General features: G+C 41.7%; 1 protein-coding gene across 5 annotated transcripts in view; it reads right to left on the bottom strand.

Moving 5' to 3' along the window:
• Positions 1-23748, bottom strand: part of sash1a (SAM and SH3 domain containing 1a) — a 439343-nt gene that overhangs the window by 12823 nt on the left and 402772 nt on the right. For all 5 annotated transcript variants that reach the window (XM_062044621.1, XM_062044623.1, XM_062044626.1 and 2 more), the window contains 6 exons: positions 23570-23713; positions 18971-19103; positions 16872-17041; positions 16135-16344; positions 13041-13191; positions 1417-1545 (listed from right to left, as the gene is read on the bottom strand). In XM_062044621.1, coding sequence (XP_061900605.1) covers positions 1417-1545; positions 13041-13191; positions 16135-16344; positions 16872-17041; positions 18971-19103; positions 23570-23713 — 937 coding nt within the window. The remainder of the gene's footprint in view (positions 1-1416; positions 1546-13040; positions 13192-16134; positions 16345-16871; positions 17042-18970; positions 19104-23569; positions 23714-23748) is intronic.

The raw sequence follows: 23748 nt of genomic DNA, 5'->3' as shown, positions 1-23748 counted from the left end.
GAAGTAGAAAACTATTAAGTCATGGATATTGTTTCTTGACGCTATCTTGCTAGCATGCACATTGTTAAAAAGTTAGCATGCTAGCATTTTAGCCAATTTTCTTAGGTATAAAACTATGTGTCGTGCATATTGTTAAATGCCGCTATCTTTCTAGCATGCAAACTGTAATCAAGTTTGCATGCTGGCATTTTAGCCAATTTTTTAGGTATAAAACTAAACTCGGCGCTATCTCACCTGCATGCGGACTGTTATCAGGTGAGCATGCTAGCATTTAGCAAGTGTTATTGATATAAAATTAAAAGGCATTAATATTGATACTTGGCGGTATCTCGCTAGCATGCTAACAGTTAGCTTTTCAGCATTCACACACAATTTATACAGATATTTCTTTTTGAAGTTTGATGCAACTTAATGCAAAATGGTGGAAAAAATGTTTTCCTTTATTTCCCATAATGCTTGACTTTTTCCAAGTATTTAAAATGGAGGTAACTGGTTCTGAATTGAAGTAATAATAAACTATTTCTAATATCTACGGCAAAACATTTGCTAAATGTGGCAAATTCCTTCTGTTACTTGGCTATAAAGAATGTATTGGAATTTCAAATAATTTAATTGCACGTCCTGTTATTCCAATTCCATTCAAAATCCCGTTTTTCAACTGAATTGAATTGAAATGTCAAAAGTGTCATTTTGCACAAGCCTGAAAGCCAATATATACAATGGAAAGCAATAATCAGGGGCGACAGAGCTGTGATTAATGAGTTATGGCGGGGGGGGGTTTTCTGTTTTTTTAATTGAATGTGCCGTGGGCCGCACATGACCGCACTTTGGACACTCTTGGAAGCAAATCAGGTCAGCAAAGAGCTAGAGCACTATTTAAATGTACTGTAAATAAATCTGAAACATTCTCTATTTGAAAAAATATATGCTTTGAGGCACCTGATGCAAGACGGCTGCGTGTGTTAAAATATATTTAAAGACAAGCTGTGTACATTTAGCAAAAATACTCGTAATCGTCCCCCTTGTGTACTCTCATCAGAGCTGGGAATCCTTCGTTTGGCAGTGAGTTTGTTCTCATGTGCACGGGGGAGGGTTTCTCCCTTTGGCCATAGACCCCCAGCATGGTGGGGTAGACCAGGCTTAGTGGTCTGGGGCCGGGCTCCTTCACAAGTGGGCTTTGGCGCTGATGATACTGAAGGCCTACAAGGATGGAAAGAGTGATGGGGGATAGAAAAAGAATGTCATGAGTAGAGAAGGACAGATTGAGGGTTTAAAAGCAAGGTGGCTGCCCAGGTAGGCGGAATGCAGAGGCGTGGAGGGGGTGTGGAGTAGTAGGAATGGAGTCGCCGTGCCGCAAGGGATATTCGATTTTACTTAGGACTCCCGGTGGTCAAGTCTGAGTGTAGCCATCATTACCGTTCTCCAGGTTCTCGTTGCTCTCGTAGCACCCGGAGTCCCGCGGGGAGTCTCCCACAAGACCTCCACCGTCCGACAGCAGCTTCTCCTGGGAGCCCGGCAGACCGCCACGCTCCGGGTCACTGCTGCCTGGAGACACATGGGGGGAGGAGGGAAGTCAGCCTTTTTCTCACATAAAATGATCAAAACTCATGACTAAAAGTGATGAAAAAAACCACATATGTACGAGAGTAGATGACCACAATGTATCATACTTGGCATCTTCTTCTGGATTGGTTGTCATGCAGACCAGTAAACACAGACACACAATACTGGTGGAGTTGGCCGCATCAATTTATTTTATTGGAAATCTTGTAGGCGTGTTGAGAAATGTGTCGTTTCTGCCGTATAAAACACAAAAAAAGTGTTTCTGCTGCCCCAGACGGAAAAATTGTATGATCCTGTCATCTTATATCGTCGTCCGTGAATCAAGAAGTAGCTTGTTAGCTAACAAATGGGAAAAAAAAAAAAATACAATGCTACACACTAGGGCTGGGCGATATATCGAATATACTCGATATATCGCGGGTTGGTCTCTGTGCGATATAGAAAATGACTATATCGTGATATTCGAGTATACGTTCTCACGCAGTTGCTTTTAGCTGCGGGCATTACACTACAGGCGTTTCCCACTCTTTCTTGTCTCTCCTTCTCACAGAGACATAAAACAAGCGCACCTTCTTACATACGTCACATACTGTCACGCGTGCAACGTCATACACCCTCGCCGAGCAGAGGTGTAGCGACATGGGTAACGTTAGCTGTGGCAGGTGCTAACGGAGCGGTGCGAGTGGTAATACGAGAGAGAGAAGGTGCGAATCTGGTAACAAATGAAGGAAGAATTAATTACCAAGAAAAACAGCACGGGGTCCATCGTCTGGCGGTGGTTTGGCTTCAAGTGGGAAGATGTTTTACAAGTATGTGGCAAAAGCGTTGCTACAAAAAGTAGCAGCACTGCTAATGTGTAGCACCATTTCAAAAGTCACCCGCTAAAGAATGAAGAGTGCTTCAAACTCCGCATGTCAACATCTCGGCCGGTGCCACACCCAACAAAATGCCCAAGCAACCATTTCCACATCAACACCGTATGAAAAAAATTGTCTAAAACAGAAGGAGATAACGTCGGCAGGAACCTACCACATAGCGAAGGACATTACCTATTTTATTTCCTATTATGCAGCTCATTTTTAATTGACAGTTTTTGAAATATCTTGTGTGACATCATGCACAAAAGTGCACTTTATGTGCTTTAAACTATTGTAGTGGCGTTCTGTACAAAAAGTGCACTTTAATTAAGTGTTGTTTTGATATGTCATCTTAGTGACATCATGCACAAAAGTGCACTAATAGCTTGTTTTAAAATGTCTGACAATCTTGCACTTTCTGTTTTGAAATGACATGAATGTTTGTGCCACTGTTTAATAACTGTTTAATAAATACAGTTTTGCTAAATTGACTTTCGTATTTTTCGGATTATAAATCGCTCCGGAGTATACGTCGCACTGGCCGAAAATGCATAATAAAGAAGGAAAAAAACATATATACGTCTCACTCGAGTATAAGTCGCATTTTTTGGGGAAATTTATTTGATAAAACCCAACACCAAGAATCGACATTTGAAAGGCAATTTAAAATAAATAAAGAATAGTGAACAACAGGCTGAATAAGTGTACGTTATATGACGCATAAATAACCAACTGAGAACCTGCCTGGTATGTTAACGTAACATATTATGTTAGTAAGAGTCATTCAAATAACTATAACATATAGAACATGCTATACGTTTACCAAACAATCTGTCACTCCTGATCGCTAAATCCGATGAAATCTTCTTCCTCGTTATCGCTCTTGGTATGCGCCGCTCCCTTTCTTTCTGCTGCTCGATCGCCGTTTTCTGCTGCATATTTCACTACGTCCAGCTTGTAATCTGCAGTATATGATTTCCTTTTCGGTGCCATTTTTGTTCAGCCCTTCTCAGTTTTTATAAATTACCGCTAATGTTGAAATAATCAATTTTAATAGCTACGGACGTAGCAGCAGTTAGCATCCCATGACCCACAGTGCACTTCTGCCATGACGCACAATGCACTTCTGCCATGACGCACAATGCACTTCTGCCATGACCCGCCCCCGCCGAATTCCTATTGGTTGACGTGTGTCTACGATTGCTGACGTGTGTGTGACGATTGCTGACATTTGCTTCGTCTCTTACGCGAATGAGATAAATAATATTATTTGATATTTTACGGTAATGTGTTAATAATTTCCCGCATAAGTCGCTCCGGAGTATATGTCGCACCCCCGGCCAAACTATGAAAAAAACTGTGATTTATAATCCAAAAAATACGGCAGTTGTGATTTCCCTTTTTGCATGAAAGTTTAAAATGAGCATATATTAATGCAGTGTGAGCAAGAATGTTTTAATGTAGACACATAGAATCATCATACTGCTGTGATTATATGCATCAAGTGTTCATTCAAGGCTAAGGTAAAATATCAAGATATATATCGTGTATCGTGACATGGCCTAAAAATATTGAGATATTAATAAAAGGCCATATCGCCCAGCCCTACTACACAGAGTTAGAGGAATGGTTTGTGTTTACTATTTGAGTCACTATGACAATGTTTCTCCCACCCCAGATACAAAAAAATAGCATGATCCTGTAGTCCTCCATGAACCAGGAAGTAGTGAAGTGAATTATATTTATATAGCGTTTTTCTCTAGTGACTCAAAGCGCTTTACATAGTGAAACCCATTATCTAAGCTACATGTAAACCAGTGTGGGTGGCACTGGGAGCAGGTGGGTAAAGTGTCTTGCCAAAGGACAACGGCAGTGACTAGGATGGCGGAAGCGGGAATCGATGGTACTGCCGCTCTACCAACTGAGCCACGCCGCCAAGTAGTATGGTAACTAAGATAAATTCATCCACATGTTTTACTAGATTTTCTAAATATTTTGTTAGGCACATTGTCTTTTAAAACATGAACAGTTTCATCCGCTGTGAACTGTTACCAGGAAGTAGAAGCAACAAAGTAAAATATGACCTGGCTAGCAATGGTAAGATCCAGTCATCTTATATCACCCTTCATAAACAAAGAAGTACTGGTACCCTGTAAGCGAACACACAGATACTTTTTTTAAGTATATTTTGCTAAAAGGAATTTCTTTTTTTTTTTTTACAATTTGCGTTACAATGACCTACTCAGTGGCCTAGTGGTTAGAGTGTCCGCCCTGATATCGGTAGGTTGTGAGTTCAAACCCCGGCCGAGTCATACCAAAGATTATAAAAATGGGACCCATTACCTCCCTGCTTGGCACTCAGTATCAAGGGTTGGAATTGGGGGTTAAATCACCAAAAATGATTCCCGGGCGCGGCCACCGCTGCTGCCCACTGTTCCCCTCACCTCCCAGGGGGTGATCAAGGGGATGGGTCAAATGCAGAGGACAAATTTCACCACACTTAGTGTGTGTGTGACAATCATTGGTACTTTAAAGGCCTACTGAAACCCACTACTACCGACCACGCAGTCTGATAGTTTATATATCAATGATGAAATCTTAACATTGCAACACATGCCAATACAGCCGGGTTAACTTATAAAGTGCAATTTTAAATTTGCCGCTAAACTTCCGGTTCGAAACGCCTCTGAGGATGACGTATGTGCATGACGTAGCCCGGGGAACACGGGTATGGCTTCCACATTGAAACCAATACGAAATAGCTGTTTTCATCTCATTCTGGATGTATTCTGGACATCTGTGTTGGTGAATCTGTTGCAATTATGTTCATTGCATTATGGAGAAAGAAGCTGAGCAAGCAAAGAAGAAAGTTCTCGGTGCAAAGCGGACGTATTTTGCGAAGGAAGTCAGCAGCAACACAACACAGCTGGTGTTTCATTGTTTACATTCCCGAAAGATGCAGTCAAGATCGAAGAACTCGGATAACAGAGACTCTAACCAGGAGGACTTTTGACTTCGATACACAGACGCCTGTAGAGAACTGGGACAACACAGACTCTTACCAGGATTACTTTGATTTGGATGACAAAGACGCAGACGTGCTACCGTGAGTACGCAGCTGCGCTTCCAAACATTTGATCGATTAACCGTACGTGCGTGTCACGTACGTAACTTTGTTTAAATATATAAGCTTTATGAACCTTGGGTTAGGTGAACGGTCTTTTGGGCTGAGTGATTGTGTGTGTTGATCAGGTGTTTGAATTGTATTGGCGTACGAAGGTCATGAGTAGTCGTGAGTTCAATCCCGGCCTCGGGATCTTTCTGTGTGGAGTTTGCATGTCCTCCCCATGACTGCGTGGGTTCCCTCCGGGTACTCCGGCTTCCTCCCACCTCCAAAAACATACACCTGGGGATAGGTTGATTGGCAACACTAAATTGGCCCTAGTGTGTGAATGTGAGTGTGAATGTTGTCTGTCTATCTGTGTTGGCCCTGCGATGAGGTGGCGACTTGTCCAGGGTGTACCCCGCCTTCCGCCCGTTTGTAGCTGAGATAGGCTCCAGCGCCCCCCGCGACCCCGAAGGGAATAAGCGGTAGAAAATGGATGGATGGATGGATGGTGTTCTATGGAGCTAGGAGCTAGCAGAGGAGCTAGGAGCTAGCATAACAAACACGTAGGTGTTTTTATGCAGGATTAATTTGTGGCATATTAAATATAAGCCTGGTTGTGTTGTGGCTAATAGAATATATATATGTCTTGTGTTTATTTACTGTTTTAGTCATTCCCAGCTGAATATCAGGTACCGTGAATAGCAGCTGCGCTTCCAAACATTTGATCGCTTGCCAGTACGTGCGCGTCACGTACGTTACTTTGTTTAAATATATAAGCTTTATGAACCTTGGGTTAGGTGAACGGTCTTTTGGGCTGAGTGACTGTGTGTGTTGTGCAGGTGTTTGAATTGGATTGGCGGTTTATATGGAGCTAGGAGCTAGCATAGGAGCTAGGAGCTAGCATAACAAACACTGAGGTGTTTTTATGCAGGATTAATTTGTGGCATATTAAATATAAGCCTGGTTGTGTTGTGGCTAATAGAGTATATAAATGTCTTGTGTTTATTTACTGTTGTAGTCATTCGCAGCTGGATATCAGATCACCCCCGGCTCTCACAGCATCTTCCCTATCTGAATCGCTTCCACTCCCCATTAGTCCTTCACTTGCACTTTACTCATCCACAAATCTTTCATCCTCGCTCAAATTAATGGGGAAATTGTCGCTTTCTCGGTCCGAATCTCTCTCACTTCATGCGGCCATCATTGTAAACAATAGGGAATCTTTGCGTATATGTTCAATTGACTACGTCACGCTACTTCCGGTAGGGGCAAGCCTTTTTCTAATCAGATACCAAAAGTTGCGATCTTTATCGTCGTTGTTCTATACTAAATCCTTTCAGCAAAAATATGTCAATATCGCGAAATGATCAAGTATGACACATAGAATAGATCTACTATCCCCCTTTAAATAAAAAAATTTCATTTCAGTAGGCCTTTAACTTTAAAATCTAGGCTCCAGCAGCCCCGCGAACCCGAGAGGGACAAGCGGTAGAAAATGGATGGATGGATGACCCCAAAATCCTTACCCCAAAATCAAAACATGGCACATTCCTGTTTTTTCACAGCATTCTCCATTAAAAAGGACATAGCTCATAAATGGAGAGAAACTAAAATATGTCTTACCATACATATTATCATGACTATGTGAGTCATGATAACACTGTTTCCACACCTTAGAATAAAAAATGGTACAATCTGGTCATCTTAAATTACCCTCCATGAACCAGGAACTAGGTTTTTTGTTTTTGTTTTTATTAAAAGGAATTTGTCTGTTTTTGAAGTTTAAGAACCTTAAAGCCCTCGAAAGAACTGCCAACAGTAGTCCATTTACATCTCGTGACCTGAATATTACCAAGTATTAATGATACTGTTATTATAAGCACTAACACAGACAAACCATGTTTAGTGGCCCTGTGATCACAGAGCACTAACTAGTTTGTGCAGCTACAGTACCAACATACTGAGCTGCAGCTGCTGCATCGCCTCTGAGTTGGTGAAAGTTAATTCTAGCTCAGTGGTTCTTAACCTGGGTTCGATCGAACCCAAGGGGTTCGGTGAGTCGGCCTCAGGGGTTCGGCGGAGCCTCCGCCGCGTGTAAATAAAAACTTCTCCCTATCGCCGTATTATGGATACCCCCAAACAATGTTCCCTCTAATTTTCCATTTGATTCACAGGTGTATAATTTGTTGTAAATTAATGCACTGTGTTGGTTTTGTTTTTTGAACACGATGATGGTCATACACGGTTAATTTTGTGCACCAGTAAAAAAAACAGAAATGTCTTGAATTTGAGAATTTTTTTATTTTTATTTTTCACTAAAGAAGGGTTCGGTGAATGCGCATATGAAACTGGTGGGATTCGGTACCTCCAACAAGGTTAAGAACCACTGTTCTAGATAATAAATCATGTCTCTCACTTGTATAGTAGGAAACAGGACTGGGCAAAACTGATATTCTAGTATTTTCGGGCCGAATGGCGGTATACGATATACATCGGTATCTGAAAAAAAACATGTCTTTAAGGTTGCCAGAGTGTATTATAGCCAGATAACTAGCATTGAGAGTACTCAGATTATTTTTTTGTTGTAAGTAGTAACAGAACGTGTTGCTTACTTTTATAAAGTAATTAGTTGGCCGTTACTATGTCAAAGCAGTTTTCGTAAAATTTGTTCATTAAGATTAGGTTTATAGTAGAGATGTCCGATAATATCGGACTGCCGATATTATCGGCCGATAAATGCTTTAAAATGTAATATCGGAAATTATCGGTATAGGTTTCAAAAAGTAAAATTTATGACTTTTTAAAACGCCGCTGTACGGAGTGGTACACGGACATAGGGAGAAGTACAGAGCGCCAATAAACCTTAAAGGCACTGCCCTTGCGTGCCGGCCCAATCACATAATACCTATGGCTTTTCACACACACAAGTGAATGCCACGCATACTTGGTCAACAGCCATACAGGTCACACTGAGGGTGATGGTATAAACAACTTTAACACTGTTACAAATATGTGCCACACTGTGAACCCACACCAAACAAGAATGACAAACACATTTCGGGAGAACATCCGCACCGTAACACAACAGAACAAATACCCAGAACCCCTTGCAGCACTAACTCTTCCGGGACGATACAATATACACCCCCCGCTACCCGCTACCCCAACCTCAAACCAGACCCCGCCCACCTCAACCTCCTTATGCTCTCTCAGGGAGAGCATGTCCCAAATTCCAAGCTGCTGTTTTGAGGCATGTTAAAAAAAATAATGCACTTTGTGACTTCAATAATAAATATGGCAGTGCCATGCTGGCTTTTTTTTCCATAACTTGAGTTGATTTATTTTGGAAAACCTTGTTACATTGTTTAATGCATCCAGCGGGGCATCACAACAAAATTAGGCATAATAATGTGTTAATTCCACGACTGTATATATCGGTATTAGAGATGCGGGGTTTGCGGACACAACTGCGGAGTCCGCGGATAATCCGCGGGTCGGGCGGATGCATGACGAAAAAGATAGATTTTAAATAGATTCGGGCGGGTGGCGGTTGAACCAATTCAGAAAAAATATATACATAGTTAAATGTTGTTACCCACTTACGAAAAACGAGCAGCACTCTTTGAAACAGGCAATTATTCATCAGGCACTGCTGCAGCTGTCACGCCAAATTTCTTCCCCCCTACAAAAGCACCCCCCCACCCCCTATTTACTTCTGGGGCTGCGTCCAATAAAGTCACAAAGTTGCCGGGGGTCCTTAACCGGCACGCGACTGTCCTGTTTCGCGCCTGTACAAAAAAAATCGATTTCTTCAGATTCCAGCAGCTGTCAAAGACGAAGTATGCTTCCAGCGACGGGCAGTCAAAGTTGAAGTGCTATCGATCGCTGTCAATGACGTAAGAGGAAACATGACCACAGAAGTAAATGGGGCGTGGGGGGAGGTTTTTGTAGGGGGAAGAAATTTGGCATGACACAGCACACCACAACACAACAGAAGAAGAAGAAAAAAATAAAAAGATAGCAAACGTGGTACGTGACAAACCAAAAAAGGGAATACTACAGACCAGGGAAAAAAATAACAATAATAGTCAACACTTTCTTGATGGAAATTACAATAATATTATAATAATTATAAATAATATTATCACGCATTAATAGCTCTTAGCCTCTAATGCGTGGCCAAGAGATATTAATGCGTGGCACGCATTGAATGTCTCTGCTGCATTGGATCAGTCTCCTTTCTCCTTTCTAACCTCACTAATGCCTTGCATCGTCTATATTAGATATATAACAACGGGTGGGTGGCGGGTGGTTGTGGTTTTGATAAAATGTTAGTTCGGGTGAATGGCGGGTGGATGACGACTTTTGTGATGCGGTTGCGGATGAAATAATTGCCTATCCGCGCATCTCTAATCGGTATTGGTTGATATCGGAATCGGTAATTAAGAGTTGGACAATATCGGAATATCGGATATCGGTAAAAAGCCATTATCGGACATCTCTAGTTTATAGTCTCACGCTTGTGCGCAGGGATAGATGGCGCTTCCACTCGCTCACTGCAGTAAAGGATGCTGGCTGTTCACTTTGAAACTACTCTTCAGCCAGCCAGCTCATGCACTAAGTTGGTCCAAACAAGCTATGTGGAGAGGCACTAATAGCCGAGGAGTAGCATAGAGTAGCTACCGCTGGCTGCTGTGCTAAGTTGCTAACAGAACTGAACAACATAAACAGATCAGATTAGAGATAAAGTCACTCCAAGGAGAGATATAGGTTCTCAAGCAAATTGGTGTATGTGTAAATAAAGCTGTAGTCACCAATAGCCAAAGGCAGTCGGTGAACAAAGTATTGCATCACTTGGGAATCGAGAAGTCGGCACCGTAGCCACCATATTCTTTTGACAGTCAACTTGGATTTGGAGATGGCAAGAAAGACACAAAAAGACGCTCGTTTGCAGCACTTTTTTCTTTTTTGGAACCTGCGTGAGGAGTATGATTATTATTCATCCAAACAGGAATACATGAACATCCAATCAGACGGCATCCCAGTGAGAGCAACAATGCACGGTAAGTGAATGTTTTAATACTGCTGCATGATGCTTAGTGTTTCAGTAAAGCTTAATATGTTCAGCACACAGCTTCTAAAAGTTGTAGGTCATCCTCCTTATATTAAAAAAAATAAGGTTCTGGATCATCATTTGACCCAAAGCAATTGTTGTTGGCTCTCATGAAGTCTGCCATGAGTAGTAGTAGTGTTGTTGTTGAAGGGAAAAGCAAACGTTGTGATGCGTCTGTGAAATTACTACGCTGTTGATGCTTAAATTGAACAAAAATACATAGATATCACATACTATCGTGAATGTGCCTGCTACTATATTACATACCCGGTATATACTGACAGTATATAAAACAAAAACAGAGGCTTTTGGATGGTTTTAGAATAGAGCGAGTCCCATTGGCTTAATTGTTAGCTGACATTTGCTATTGTTTATTTACTAGATAGAATGGATAAAAAAAAAAAAAACATGTGTTTTTGTCTTGTGAATGATAGACAAAATTCCAAAAAAGTTAAGTTCCCCTTTAAAGGCCTACTGAAATGAATTTTTTTTATTTAAACGGGGATAGCAGATCTATTCTATGTGTCATACTTGATCATTTCGCGATATTGCCATATTTTTGCTGAAAGGATTTAGTATAGAACAACGACGATAAAGATTGCAACTTTTGGTATCTGATAAAAAAAAGGCTTGCCCCTACCGGAAGTAGCGTGACGTAGTCAGTTGAACATATACGCAAAGTTCCCTATTGTTTACAATGATGGCCGCATGAAGTGAGAGAGATTCGGACCGAGAAAGCGACAATTTCCCCATTAATTTGAGCGAGGATGAAAGATTTGTGGATGAGTAAAGTGCAAGTGAAGGACTAATGGGGAGTGGAAGCGATTCAGATAGGGAAGATGCTGTGAGAGCCGGGGGTGACCTGATATTCAGCTGGGAATGACTACAACAGTAAATAAACACAAGACATATATATACTCTATTAGCCACAACACAACCAGGCTTATATTTAATATGCCACAAATTAATCCTGCATAAAAACACCTGCGTGTTTGTTACGCTAGCTCCTAGCTCCTCTGCTAGCTCCTAGCTCCATAGAACACGCCAATACAATTCAAACACCTGATCAACACACACAATCACTGAGCCCAAAAGACCGTTCACCTAACCCAAGGTTCATAAAGCTTATATATTTTTAAAAAGTTACGTACGTGACGCGCACATACGGTCAAGCTCTCAAATGTTTAGCAGCCAAGGCTGCATACTCACGGTACCTGATATTCAGCTGGGAATGACTACAACAGTAAATAAACACAAGACATATATATACTCTATTAGCCACAACACAACCAGGCTTATATTTAATATGCCACAAATTAATCCTGCATAAAAACACCTGCGTGTTTGTTATGCTAGCTCCCAGCTCCGATGCTAGCTCCTAGCTCCATAGAACACGCCAATACAATTCAAACACCTGATCAACACACACAATCACTCAGCCCAAAAGACCGTTCACCTAACCCAAGGTTCATAAAGCTTATATATTTTTAAAAAGTTACGTACATACGCAAAAAAAAGTTGCGCACATACGGTCAAGCGATCAAATGTTTAGAAGCCAAAGCTGCATACTCACAGTAGCACGTCTGCGTCTTTGTCATCCAAATCAAAGTAATCCTGGTAAGAGTCTGTGTTGTCCCAGTTCTCTACAGACGTCTGTGTATCGAAGTCAAAAGTCCTCCTGGTTAGAGTCTCTGTTATCCGAGTTCTTCCATCTTGACTGCATCTTTCGGGAATGTAAACAAAGAAGCGCCGGCTGTGTACTGTTGTGGCTGACTACGTTCGAAAAATACGTCCATTTCGCACCGACAACTTTCTTCTTTGCTTGCTCAGCTTCCTTCTCCATAATGCAATGAACATGATTGAAACAGATTCACGAACACAGATGTCCAGAATACTGTGTAATTATGAAATGAAAACAGAGCTTTTTCGTATTGGCTTCAATGTGGAAGGCATACCCGTGTTCGCCGGTCTACGTCACGCGCATACGTCATCCTCAGAGGCGTTTCGAACCGGAAGTTTAGCGGCAAATTTAAAATGTCACTTTATAAGTTAACCCGGCCGTATTGGCATGTGTTATAATGTTAAGATTTCATCATTGATATATAAACCATCAGACTGCGTGGTCGGTAGTAGTGGGTTTCAGTAGGCCTTTAAGGCACAGTGACTCTGTTTCCCAACCACAGAATACAATGTAAATACAGTATTTCATCCTACATGAACCGGGGAGGATCATGCCAGTTAACAAATGAAAAAAACGAACAAATAAGATACCAATTTGGTTTCTTGCATAAAAATGGACCATAAAGCTGAATTTTGAGAAGTTTAGTAAATTTGAAATATTCTAAGTGTTCCCTTGTTCATAAAACCGAGGTCAGGGCGTGTTTTCCAGGCGACTTACTGTCATATTCCTGCAGTAGCTCTACAGCAGTGAGCAGCACAGCTCTGTGTTGAGGGTCTTTGATGTTCAGCTCGTCCAGGTCCTCCTCCTCCAGCAGTTTGAAAGTGTCCAGGTCCTCGTAGCCGTTGAACAGGAAGGTCGGCATGTGTTCCTGCGCACAAGAAACATGACAGAATACAACATCAGCAAACTGTGAAGCACTCATGAGAACAAGAAAATATCAAAGCTAAACAGAAAGGTTACTGACTCATTCCTAGCCAACTAATGTCAATATTGTCTTTATTCCGACTGGCATGCAATGTTGATGAAGCTCACTTCAAAACGTTACGTTGTTGACAAGCATACAACTCAAGTTATCACAAGGCAGCTGTGAAAACAAACCAACAGCGAGAGGTGAACATAAGGAGACACACGGGAATTGAAAAGCTAAAACTCTTCACAAAATAACTTTGACAGGCGAGAGAACGCAGACAGAGAAAATTGTTTAAAATGTATGACGCCGCCTGCCCTTGACGCAAATCCCTCCAAAGCAATGCTAGGTATTGTCGACGTGACACGCATAGATGCTCAAAGTGGAATATCTTATTTCTATATAACCCTTCTATCCATCAATTTTCTACCGCTTGTCCCTTTTGGGGTTGCAGGGGTGCTGGAGCCTATCCCAGCTGCACTCGGGCGGAAGGCGGGGTACACCCTGGACAAGTCTCCACCTCATCGCAGGGCCAACACAGATAGACAGACAACATTCCCACTCAGATTCACACCCCAGGGCCAAACTTGAAAGCAGAAAGCAGTCCCTGTCTCCTAAAAATTTTTTCCTCAAACTTCTCCCACTTGTTTGTGCTGCAAACATTTTTTGTCTAACTATTACACAAACGAATGGGACAAGTTAGGGGTGATTTTGACAAGGTGGAGGAGCTGGATGATGTCAGTAATCAAAAAATGTATTTTAGAATAACTTAAAAACTGTAACGGCACAAACGAAAATGTTTACATCACAAAGGAATGGCAGTATTACTTTATCATTTGCAATAACTTCACACAGGTGAGTTGCGGCGGCCGTGTATTTAATGCCGGCCCCGTAAGTGCCAAAAGGGTGGAACGCCGCACGTGTACAGAGAAATATCGTGCATGCAAACAGTGCGCAAGCGAGCAAAAAGACGCCGCGTGCACACAGCGACACCATGTGAGCATCAAATGAGTGAGTGCAAGCAAAATGAGTTTTTTTTTTAAACAAACTAAAAATTATTTTGGTAATGTTTTGACGGCGTACGTACAAACCCCGTTTCCATATGAGTTGGGAAATTGTGTTAGATGTAAATATGAAAGGAATACAATGATTTGCAAATCCTTTTCAACCCATATTCAATTGAATGCACTACAAAGACAAGATATTTGATGTTCAAACTCATAAACTTTTTTTTTTTTTTGCAAATAATAATTAACTTAGAATTTCATGGCTGCAAAACGTGCCAAAGTAGTTCACCACTGTGTTACATGGCCTTTCCTTTTAACAACACTCAGTAAACGTTTGGGAACTGAGGAGACACATTTTTTAAGCTTCTCAGGTGGAATTATTTCCCATTCTTGCTTGATGTACAGCTTAAGTTGTTCAACAGTCCGGGGGTCTCCGTTTTGGTATTTTAGGCTTCATAATGCGCCACACATTTTCAATGGGAGACAGGTCTGGACTACAGGCAGGCCAGTCTAGTACCCGCACTCTTTTACTATGAAGCCACGTTGATGTAACACAATGCTTGGCATTGTCTTGCTGAAATAAGCAGGAGCGTCCATGGTAACGTTGCTTGGATGGCAACATATGTTGTTCCAAAACCTGTATGTACCTTTCAGCATTAATGGCGCCTTCACAGATGTGTAAATTACCCATGTCTTGGGCACTAATACACCCCCATACCATCACAGATGCTGGCTTTTCAACTTTGCGCCTATAACAATCCAGATGGTTCTTTTCCTCTTTGGTCCGGAGGACACAACGTCCACAGTTTCCAAAAACAATTTGAAATGTGGAGTCATCAGACCACAGAACACTTTTCCACTTTGTATCAGTCCATCTTAGATGAACTCAGGCCCAGGGAAGCCGACGGCGTTTCTGGGTGTTGTTGATAACCTGTTTTCGCTTTGCATAGGAGAGTTTTAACTTGCACTTACAGATGTAGCGACCAAATGTAGTTACGGACAGTGGGTTTCTGAAGTGTTCCTGAGCCCATGCGGTGATATCCTTTACACACTGATGTCGCTTGTTGATGCAGTACAGCCTGAGGGATCCAAGGTCACGGGCTTAGCTGCTTACGTGCAGTGATTTCTCCAGATTCTCTGAACCCTTTGATGATATTACGGACCGTAGATGGTGAAATCTCTAAATTCCTTGCAATAGCTGGTTGAGATAGGTTTTTCTTAAACTGTTCAACAATTTGCTCACGCACTTGTTGACAAAGTGGTGACCCTCGCCCCATCCTTGTTTGTGAATGACTGAGCATTTCATGGAATATACTTTTGTACCCAATCATGGCACCCACCTGTTCCCAATTTGCCTGTTCACCTGTGGGATGTTCCAAATAAGTGTTTGATGAGCATTCCTCAACTTTATCAGTATTTATTGCCACCTTTCCCAACTTCTTTGTCACGTGTTGCTGGCATCAAATTCGAAAGTTAATGATTATTTGCAAAAAAAAAAAAAGTTTATCAGTTTGAACATCAAATATGTTGTCTTTGTAGCATATTCAACTGAATATGGGTTGAAAATGATTTGCAAATCATTGCATTCCGTTTATATTTACATCTAAAACAATTTCCCAACTCATATGGAAACGGGGTTTGTAACATCCAACAAAGCATGTTACCATGCAGCTTGTTAGCGAGTATGAGCTACCTTTTTTTTATGTGGTTCTGTCCAAAGTTCATGGTTATGAGAAATGTGTCATTGCCGTGACTAAATTTAGCTCAGCTTGTCAGTAATTTCTTCCATTTTATCTTCTTCTACGCTTCACTCTACTGACTCCATGACTACGCCATGCCAAATATTTGTCCTTCACGGTGCAGTGCGGTGGAAGGTCTGGCGTGTGGAGCATCCCACCTTGAGGTTGATGCGCTCCAGCAGCTCCTCCACGGACGTCGGCTTGGGTGGTCTGCCCTTCCTCCTCCTCCTCATCGGCCGCTTGGGCTTCTCCTCTTCCTCGCTCAGCACGTCCACGTAGATGAACTTGAAGGTGCCCACCTTGTTGTTGAGCAGGCCCATCCAGGTGCCCATGGGCGGCTTGCTGATGATGTCGATCACATCACCGTGCTGAAAAGTGACCAAAACAAGGAGGCCATCACGTCTGAAGTCTTAGCTAGAAGGCCACAATCATACTGTATATCCCACTTGGCATGCTCCATTTGTTTAGGACAGGGGTGTCCAAAAGTGCAGCACATGGTACATAGTATAAATAGATAAAAATAAACTGGAAAATAGAGGAGAAAGGCACAATGTAAAGATCACAAGTTGCAATGTTGATATGAATAAATAGGACAAAGCTCTATCTTTAAATAGTTATATGAAAAAAATATTTACATAAAAGTAACCCTGCGCATTCTACCATCTTTCAGTGTGTGGCCCTCTGTGGAAAAAGTTTGGACCATTTATTCTTTGGTCTATAGGGGTACCACATGTTTTTTAACAAATAAAACTCCAATTATATTAAAATCATGAAAATGAAACGTCGATAAAATTATGGTAAGACTAACAAAGCTAAATATTTTGAAGGTGGTACTTGGTGAACTCGACAAAACAGTTAGGTATTAGTGCAAATAAAAGCGTAAGTTATTTCTCACCTTCAGTTTGAGGGAGTCTGTGTCGTAAGGGCTCGGCGTGAAGTCCGTATGGACTCGCGCGCGACCGCAGAATGGACCCCTGTAAGGCGGCTCCTCGTCATCGCCATCCTCAGACTTGACACTTTCTCTGTTACTGGCGGACGAGTCGGTGGTGCTCACGGTTTGACCGCCTGGATACAAATATAAATGAACACACGCACCGGTGAGCTCCGAGTCGTCTCTTGAAAGAGTTCACTTCAGTACTTGGAGCAACCAGCAGAGGGTGCAATTAATTCTGGCCCTACTAGTTTACTGCCTAAACAGTAATAGAGTAATCATTCATCCATCCATTGACCTAATTAAAAATGCAGGTAATTATAATGCAAACACAATAAATATGATTCCTACAGAGTTTAATACATGTGAAACATCCTCGGAAAAATGGAAAGGAGCTCCGCTGGAATGAGTTTCAGATATCTCTACGCTCTCTAGTCATGAGTGTATGTTTTCCGGTGTGTATGCAAGCTCATAACTGTATGCCAGCCAGTACAAGCTTTAACACACTCATGGCACAGCTTGAAGTAATCACAAGTTGTAATTAGACAAAGTGAAGTGAGAGCCCCTTAAATGCTACAAGCTCCATCTAGTGCAGACCTGGGCATTCTGCGGCCCGCGGGCCGCATCCGGCCCTTTGTACGTCCCTGTCCGGCCCGCGTGAGGCCAATTATAAATTACAAAATAAATTAAAAAAAGTATCTATTTCGAGTGTGCAATACAACGGTGCTGCTTTTGTTTTGAAAAGCGTTATTTGTATTACTTCCGTGTGGACGTATGCTCGTGCGCGCAGCGGCAATCACAAATACAAAATACATTTAAAAAAACATCTTTGTCGTGCGTGCTATACAACTGTGCTGCTTTTATTTTGAAAAGTGTTATATGTGCGTATGTCCTGTGAGGGAAGGCGCACAGCGACAAGTGATGCCCGGTTATCCCCGAGACGCTAAAAAGAGAAAAGTTGATGACGAATGGCGTGTTTTAAAAAAGACATGGACTGCCAAGTAAAGGTAAAGCCGTGTGCTTATTTGTGGTACACACGTTGCTGTGTTTAAAGAATATAGTGTAACGACCTGCTGAAGTAGATGTTGTCTTCTTGAGTTGTGTAAATGAGAAGTGAGGAGACGTGCGTGTGGAAGGTACGAGATATGTTGAGCTGTGTTAGTATAGCTTGCTCAATAAAAGTTTAAAAATTGCGTCAGACTTGCTGTGCACTTCTTCTGGACGCTACAATTGGTGTCAGAAGTAAAACTTTGCGCATACTGCACTGTTTGTGTGCTACGTCATCGGGAGGTACGTGCCACGTGAGGAGCTCGCCGCAAAGAGAGAGAGAGACAGAGAGAGAGAGAGAGAGAGAGAGAGAGAGAGAGAGAGAGAGAGAGAGAGAGAGAGAGAGACAGCGTTTACAGGTGCAGCCACGCTGCTTGCCACGGGGGGAATTCCGCCCTCAATGAAGACTCCCAGGTTTGATGGCAAGGCGAACTGGGAGGCATTTCATCCCACTTGTGACATCAATTGTAGCGTCCAGAAGAAGTGCACACCAAGTCTGACGCTCTTTTTAAACTTTTATTGAGCATGCTATACTAACACAGCTCAACTTATCTCGTTCTTTCCAAAAGGAAAACCAATCCTCACTCCTCATTTCCGCAACAGCAACGCTTCCTCCTTCTTCGCCAATCACCTTACAGGCGTGCTACGTTCACAACAAAGAGGATGCAGGATAAAGTGACAGAAATTGAAATTTTTGTATTGTAATATACATCAGGAAGTGTTGTGTAAGAAAGTGTTAAAAATAAAACCATCAAAAGTCATCTGCTTTTGTATAAAGATAAGTTAGGTTAAATGAAAATATTATTATTATTATTATTATTATCTATCTTACAGTATATCAAAAATAATTTGTGCAAAATTTAATTGAAATATTGTCGGTGTGGCCCTCCAGCAGTGCTCGGGTTGCTCATGCGGCCCCCGGTAAAAATTAATTGCCCACCCCTGATCTAGTGGTTAGCAATGTTTGTAGCTACATAATGTGAAACTTTTGTGGAAAGGAACAAAAATAATCTTACTCATTGAGCTTTGTCCGCTGAGCGAACTGCGAAGACTTTCCACTGAACCTCCGGCCTTAAGTTTGGGCTTCTCCAGGGAGTCACTGTAAGTTTGCGGGGACTGTGGAGATCCAGGTGTTCCATCTGGACTGGACTGGGAGGTGGAGGGAATAAGACAAGGACATTCGTTAAAATCTAAACAAATGATGTTAAATAAATGCATTACAGTAGTCAACATGTTTTCTCAGTAAAGATACATGTGGATGTCCTTAATGTCTTCATAAATTAAAAAAATACTGCACAAATTAAAATAAAGGACACCCCCACACACCTAATAAAATAAATAAAAGTTTACATACTAATACAATGTGGAGTAAATACGTTTTTGTGTCGGTTTGATTTAAAAAAAAGAATTACACATTTTCAACCACACATTACTTTGATTGTGCCTTTCAAAAGCTGAAAACTAATATCTGCCAACTACCTTGAATCCAAAAAAATGATCATATCATATACTGTCAGTCATCCACTAGGGGGCACTGTGGCCTTTGTAACAGCCAGGCTTTGGCCGCTGTGATCATAATATAGTTGTGCTTATTTTATGGTTTGCTTTTACCAAGCAAAAGGATGCATGACGTATGCCTGGAAATGTGGGTCACAGTGTTGCGATGCTGTGGGATATTTAAGTAAAGGAAGCGTAATGGATATTTTATCGGTTAGCAACTGACACTAGACTCGACAAAAATGGACATAGTCCACAGGTGGAGCGCATTGCATAGCCCTGTAAAATCAGGCCAACAATCGTCCCTGAGAGCAAGCCTGAGGGAGACTTGCATCACTCAGCATGTATACACACCTACACATACGCCTAACATTCTGGACACGGAGTGACAATTAGAGCTGTGTTTATTCTGTAACCAACACAAATAATCCCACCCTCTCACTCACTCTGCCTGTGGCCTAAAGATGTGGTTAACAAAAAACAATAACTTTTACATGTTGGAAGTTACTTGTATAAATTATTTTTGCACTAAAACCCCAACTAATTGTGTTTTGAAACATTACTCTTTCAATATTTGAGTTTCACTCAACTACACTAAAAAGCGGATTTCTATTTAGGGACTTTATTTTCGCACATAAACTTAGATACAGTTATAAAAAAAGCAACAATATTCAATCAATCAATGTTTATTTATATAGCCCTAAATCACAAGTGTCTCAAAGGGCTGTACAAGCCACAACGACATCCTCGGTACAGAGCCCACATACGGGCAAGGAAAACTCACCCCAGTGGGACGTCAATGTGAATGACTATGAGAAACCTTGGAGAGGACCGCATATGTGGGTAACCCCCCCCCCCCCCCCCCCCTCTAGGGGAGACCGAAAGCAATGGATGTCGAGTGGGTCTGACATAATATTGTGAAAGTCCAACACATCAGCGAAAGTCCAGTCCTTAGTGGGGCCAGCAGGAACCATCCCGAGTGGAGACGGGTCAGCAGCGTAGAGTGATAATGCACACAAATTACAGAAATATTGTATTTTTATAGGCACCGGCCGCAGTTTGTCTATACTACCGGGTACCGATTTCAGTAAAATCAAACGGCTCCATGTTTCGATACCTTTGTTGCATGAGACGTCATGTCAAGCTGCAACTGCACTGGCTCAAACACTTGGTCGGGAAACAATCAGTCAACCCTCTGAGCAGACTCAGCCGGACTGCCTCTAGGTAATGTTACAACTTTCAATGCAAACAGAGCAAGAAGAAAGTGCTCACAAGTAAAGTAAGACTCCACTTTTCAAAAGGTGCTAGCTTGATGCTAATTTACATTAGATTAGCCTTAGACATGCTAAATATTAGAATTAGCGATTTTATTTATTTATTAGCGATTACAACACCTCCAAATTTGGTCATGAAAACTACAACTAAGATGCATGTTACAATCAAACAGCTGGTGTGTAATAAATACAGTACTTAGAGTATAAACACTTTTTAGGGTTCAACAAAAGACTAGAAAATGGCGAAGACTACTTCCTGGCTAAGGCAACACATCATAGTCTATCCTTAAAGGCCTACTGAAACCCACTACTACCGACCACGCAGTCTGATAGTTTATATATCAATGATGAAATCTTAACATTGCAACACATGCCAATACGGCCGGGTTAACTTATAAAGTGCAATTTTAAATTTCCCGGGGAACTTCCGGTTGAAAACGTCTATGCATGATGACGTATGCGTGTGACGTCAATGGTTGAAACGGAAGTATTCGGACACATTGTATCTCAATACAAACAGCTCTGTTTTCATCTCAAAATTCCACAGTATTCTGGACATCTGTGTTGGTGAATCTTTTGCAATTTGTTTAATGAACAATGGGGACTGCAAAGAAGAAAACTGTAGGTGGGATCGGTGTATTAGCGGCTGGCTGCAGCAACACAACCAGGAGGACTTTGAGGATAGCAGACGCGCTATCCGACGCTAGCCGCCGACCGCATCAGTGATCGGGTGAAGTCCTTCGTCGCGCCGTCGATCGCTGGAACGCAGGTGAGCACGGGTGTTGATGAGCAGATGAGGGCTGGCGTAGGTGGAGCGCTAATGTTTTTAGCATAGCTCTGACGAGGTCCCGTAGTTAAGTTAGCTTCAATGAAGTCGTTAACAACAGCATTGCTAGGCTTCGACAGGCGGCACAGCATTAACCGTGTAGTTACAGGTCCAGTGTTTGGTTCGGTGTCTCCTGATAGTAGTATTGTTGATCTGCTGTCTATCCTTCCAGTCAGGGGCTTATTTATTTTGTTTCTATCTGCATTTAAGCACGATGCTATCACGTTAGCTCCGTAGCTAAAGTGCTTCACTGATGTATTGTCGTGGAGATAAAAGTCACTGTGAATGTCCATTTTGCGTTCTCAACTCTCATTTTCAAGAGGATATAGTATCCGAGGTGGTTTAAAATACAAATCCGTGATCCACAATAGAAAAAGGAGAATGTGTGGAATCCAATGAGCCCTTGTACCTAAGTTACGGTCAGAGCGGAAAAAGATACGTCCTGCACTGCACTCTAGTCCTTCACTCTCACGTTCCTCATCCACAAATCTTTCATCCTCGCTCAAATTAATGGGGTAATCGTCGCTTTCTCGGTCTGAATCGCTCTCGCTGCTGGTGTAAACAATGGGGAAATGTGAGGAGCCTTTCAACCTGCGACGTCACGCTACTTCCGGTACAGGCAAGGCTTTTTTTATCAGCGACCAAAAGTTGCGAACTTTATCGTCGATGTTCTCTACTAAATCCTTTCAGCAAAAATATGGCAATATCGCGAAATGATCAAGTATGACACACAGAATGGATCTGCTATCCCCGTTTAGATAAAAACATTTCATTTCAGTAGGCCTTTAAGTATTTTCACTACTGCCACCTGACATTTTTGGAATTGCCACTGTATGCAAAGTATACTATGTAAAACAGTTCAGTACTTGCAAATAATATATAGAAGTGTAAGAAAACAAGATAACGCTCAGTGCTATATGTAAAATTAAAACATGTTGTTATATTTTTTTAAACAACTAACAGAGCAGTTTGCAACTTCCTCACAGTTACATTTTTCTAACCAAAAAATATAATATAATATAATAAAAACACCACCATAGCTTATGTTACCATAAGTGATTTGACGGATCAGGCATATTTGGTCAGTGCATCAATCAATCAATGTTTATTTATATAGCCCTAAATCACAAGTGTCTCAAAGGGCTGCACAAGCCACAACGACATCCTCGGTACAGAGCCCACATACGGGCAAGGAAAAACTCACCCCAGTGGGACGTCAATGTGAATGACTATGAGAAACCTTGGAGAGGACCGCATATGTGGGTAACCCCCCCCCCCCCCCCTCTAGGGGACTGCAAGCTGATCAATATTAACATGCTATTTAGGCTAGCCATATGTACATATTGCATCATTATGCCTCATTTGTAGATATATTAAATCTCATTTAATATCCTTTACTTTTAGCCTCTTTGTATATAATTTAGTTTTGCATGTCTCATGACACATTTCAGATAGTTGTTTGTGTGCCATGTTGTTCCAGACCACAGCAAACATTACCTAGCTGGCCAAAGATTGTAATAAATATATTAAAAGAATACAGCCTGCCGTTTCCTTTAACTTGGACACACACATCTATACCTTTGGCCACTAAAAGCCAGTCATTTCCAGGAGTTATCTCACCTTCTGAGTAGCCTCTGATTTACTAAAGGTTTCTAATGTTGTAAAAATGTGTACAATAAATATAACATTTCAACATTTCTGTCAACAAAGATTTGCTTCAGCCTGTGACACAGTCATTTTGATAGTAGGCTATTATAGCTGATATAGAAACTTACGTTATCTGTTGCCTTCATTATAAGACTTATATATGGCTTTTGCGGCTCCACACAGATTTGTTTTATATATTTTTGGTCCAATATGGCTCTTTCAACGTTTTGGGTTGCCGACCCCTGATTTAAGGAAATATGGTAATTCTATTCTTCAAAATCCAAACTAATAGCAAGCCTGAGGAGCCACTTGATCGTCCATTTTTCAGAGCAGCACAGGTCAAAAATTAGGAGGATGTTTGAGTGACTAACCTGCTCGGACAAAGAGCTGCTGTACTTCTTGGACATGCGCTTCCTCATGGTCTCCTTCACTGACTTGACCTTCTTTCCCAGTGAGATCCGAGAGGTGGTCGGGGACTTGACCACCTCTCTGTAAATGGCCTCTTGTTCTTTATTCTGTGCGATCGGCAATGACAGAACATTGGATGAAA

The sequence above is a fragment of the Entelurus aequoreus genome, linkage group LG04 (assembly GCF_033978785.1).
Source record: "Entelurus aequoreus isolate RoL-2023_Sb linkage group LG04, RoL_Eaeq_v1.1, whole genome shotgun sequence".
Classification (NCBI taxonomy): Eukaryota; Metazoa; Chordata; class Actinopteri; order Syngnathiformes; family Syngnathidae; genus Entelurus; species Entelurus aequoreus.
Note: the sequence above shows the minus strand (reverse complement) of the source record. Positions and strands in the feature narration are given on the sequence as shown.